Raw genomic sequence first — 3,102 nt, forward strand, 5'->3', positions numbered from 1 at the left:
TTCCTTCAACCCATCCTTCCTTCCACCCATCCTTCCTTCCTTCCTTCCACCCATCCTTCCTTCCACCCATCCTTCCTTCCACCTATCCTTCCTTCCTTTCACCCATCCTTCCTTCCTTCCACCCATCCTTCCTTCCACCCATCCTTCCTTCCTTCCACCCATCCTTCCTTCCTTCCACCCATCCTTCCTTCCTTCCTTCCTTCCTTCCTTCCTTCCTTCCTTCCTTCCTTCCTTTCCATCCATCCTTCCTTCCCATCCTTCCCATCCTTCCCATCCTTCCCATCCTTCCCATCCTTTCCATCCTTCCCATCCTTCTGTCCCTGATTTTAGAAATCACTTGGTACCATTGAGGCCAGTTATTCACCAGTACGTAACTTCAAATCTTTATTTTATTTGAAGTATCTTCAGAAAAATGTGGTCCTATCTTGTAAGGTTGATGCCGTTCTACGCTAGGAGATCATTCAGTTTTTATAATATAAAATATATGTAAATGTATTAATATTATTTTAATGAACCAACATGAGAGGAGTTTCTGGATCTTCTATCTTCTTCTTCTGATGCTTAGTTAGTATTATGTGAAACTATAACCTTCTGAAAGAGACATTGGGTGCTATGCACTAAGCAGTGATAAGTGGGTTTTCTGGGTGCTACAGTATGCACAAAGCAGTGATAAGTGCTTTTAATTGAGATACATGTCTTTATAGCGTGATACTGCCTGCTGTGAGATTCACAAAGCAGTGATAACAGTGCAGTATCATGCTATAATGGCATTTTTTCCCACTTAAAAGCACTTACTGTATCACTGCTTTGTGAATCTCATAGCAGACAGTATCACGCTATAAATCCATTTATCTCACTTAAAAGACTTATCACTGCTTTGTGAATCTCATAGCAGACAGTATCACGCTATAAAGGCATTTATCTCACTTAAAGACTTATCACTGTTTTGTGAATCTCACAGCAGGCAATATCGTGCTATAATGGCTTTTTATCTCACTTAAAAGAACTTATCACTGCTTAGTGCATAACCCCCATTATGTGATACAAAGCACCACTAAATCTTCTCTTCTTGTCCTGCCCCTTCCCTTCTCTTCTCTCCAGGATATGTTTCAGGAGAACCAGACAACAGTCACTGAATTTCTGCTCCTGGGATTTCCAAGTCTCCAAACCTTCAATGTCGCCCTCTTCACACTGTTCCTTGTGATCTACATCATGACCTTAGCTGCAAACCTGCTGATCATCATACTGGTGTCAAACAGCCAAAGCCTTAAATCTCCCATGTACTTCTTCCTCTGTCACCTGTCCTTGTCTGACATGTTACTTACCACAAACATAGCCCCTAACATGCTACATGTTGTGTTGAACGGTGGGGGCACCATATATGTTACTGGCTGCATCACACAATTTTACTTCCATGGTGTTTCAGCAACTGTAGAGACTCTTCTTCTCACAGTGATGTCCTTTGACCGATATTTGGCAATCTGTAACCCACTGCGTTACACCGCCATCATGGACATCAGACTTTGTCTCCACCTCGTTACCTGGACTTGGCTGATTGCATTTCTGTTAATGATATTCATCGTTATTCCTATGTGCCAGTTACAGTTCTGTGGTCCCCATATAATTGACCATTACTTCTGTGATTTTTATCCTATCCTGGAGCTGTCATGTTCAGACATCTCCATTTTGAAACTAGAAGATTTTGTCTTAGCCATCCCTGTAGTACTCTTCCCATTTGTCTTCATCACTTCCACATATGTCTCTATCTCCCTCACCATCCTCAGAATCCCGTCCACCACTGGGAGACAGAAAGCCTTCTCCACCTGCAGCTCTCACCTGGCAGTCGTGGGCACATTTTATGGGACTCTCATAGCTATTTACATAACACCATCCGGAGGACAGTCATTTAATGTAAATAAAGTCCTATCCCTTCTGTACACGGTGGGGACTCCACTATTCAATCCAATTATATATTGTCTGAGAAATCAGGAGATCAAGTTGGCTCTGAGGAAATGCCCCTATATAAGGAGAAGTTCTTCTATTAAAATAAAACTCAATAGAGAGTACAACATTTGAGCTTGTTTCTGTGACAATTAAAGTCCAATCATTTGTAAATGGCTGTAGTAATAAAAATGAAAATCCAAACAGAAGAAGGGAGAGTACAATCAGATGGAAGTGTGGGACCTGTCTCACGTTAGAACGTTATTACTGCACAAAAAGACCAGGAAAACCGCCGGGTGAAACCCCTCACAAAGAAATGAATGAACCCAATAAACCTAGACACTATTAATTACTAAGTGCTATGCATTGTATTAGGCATGCAATAAGCCACACCCCCTAATAAATATTATAATTTTCAATCATTTCCGAGAGTTTATTCATGTAACCTTCTATCACACTAGATTTGTCCTGTGAGGAAATAATTGGTCTGTTTTTGTAACGCTCGGCGTGCCCACAAGCCAGACGAGACCCCGGGACTGAGGTGGAAAGGAGTAAAACTAGCGTAGGTTGTCCGGGTAATAAGAATGTAAATTATACCATACTTGACAGCTCAGGCGTCGAAGGGTAAAGTTCATAAGCCAAGGGTCGTGGGTTGGAGAGGGCAGCGTAGTCGATTGTCCATAAGTCTGGGTCGTGGAGAGGAGAGAGCAGCGTAGTAGATTGTGTGTGTGCCGTGTCCAAGGGTTTTAGAAGTCAGCAGCATAGAAAGTCCAAAGCAATGTCCAAAGGGTTCCATAGAGCAGCATAGTAGAGTCCAAAGCAAAAGGTCAAATCCAGGGAGGTCAGCAGAATTTCCAGGGACAGGAGCAAGCACTGAAAGACAAGAGAGGCCAGGCAACAGCAGACAGCACCAAGGTACAGAAGCTATGCAGAGCAAAGAGGAAATAGTGAAGGGGGATAATATAGGGGTCTGGGACCAATCAGGGGAAGGGAAGTGACGGAAGAGCGGCCCGAAGAAGGACCTGATAGGAGAGCAGAGGGTGAAAGTTTGGGACCAATGGGAGTGAGGGGAGGAATAGAGGAGTGACTTAGGTAAGACCAAGATAGAGGAGAATTACTAGAGGCTAGGGGAGTGGTCAGAGTAAGTAAAGGAGCGGAGTG

At 43.2% G+C, this 3,102-nt stretch overlaps 1 protein-coding gene across 1 annotated transcript; it reads left to right on the forward strand.

Annotated features, from left to right (window-relative positions):
- The first annotated feature begins 1,104 nt into the window (after nucleotides 1–1,104).
- LOC142471155 (olfactory receptor 11A1-like) lies at nucleotides 1,105–2,076 on the forward strand. Its single transcript, XM_075577943.1, has one exon. The coding sequence runs from the start codon at nucleotides 1,105–1,107 to the stop codon at nucleotides 2,074–2,076; it is 972 nt and encodes a 323-aa protein (XP_075434058.1).
- Nucleotides 2,077–3,102: the final 1,026 nt, after the last annotated feature.

The sequence above is a fragment of the Ascaphus truei genome, chromosome 20 (assembly GCF_040206685.1).
Source record: "Ascaphus truei isolate aAscTru1 chromosome 20, aAscTru1.hap1, whole genome shotgun sequence".
NCBI classification, from domain to species: domain Eukaryota; kingdom Metazoa; phylum Chordata; class Amphibia; order Anura; family Ascaphidae; genus Ascaphus; species Ascaphus truei.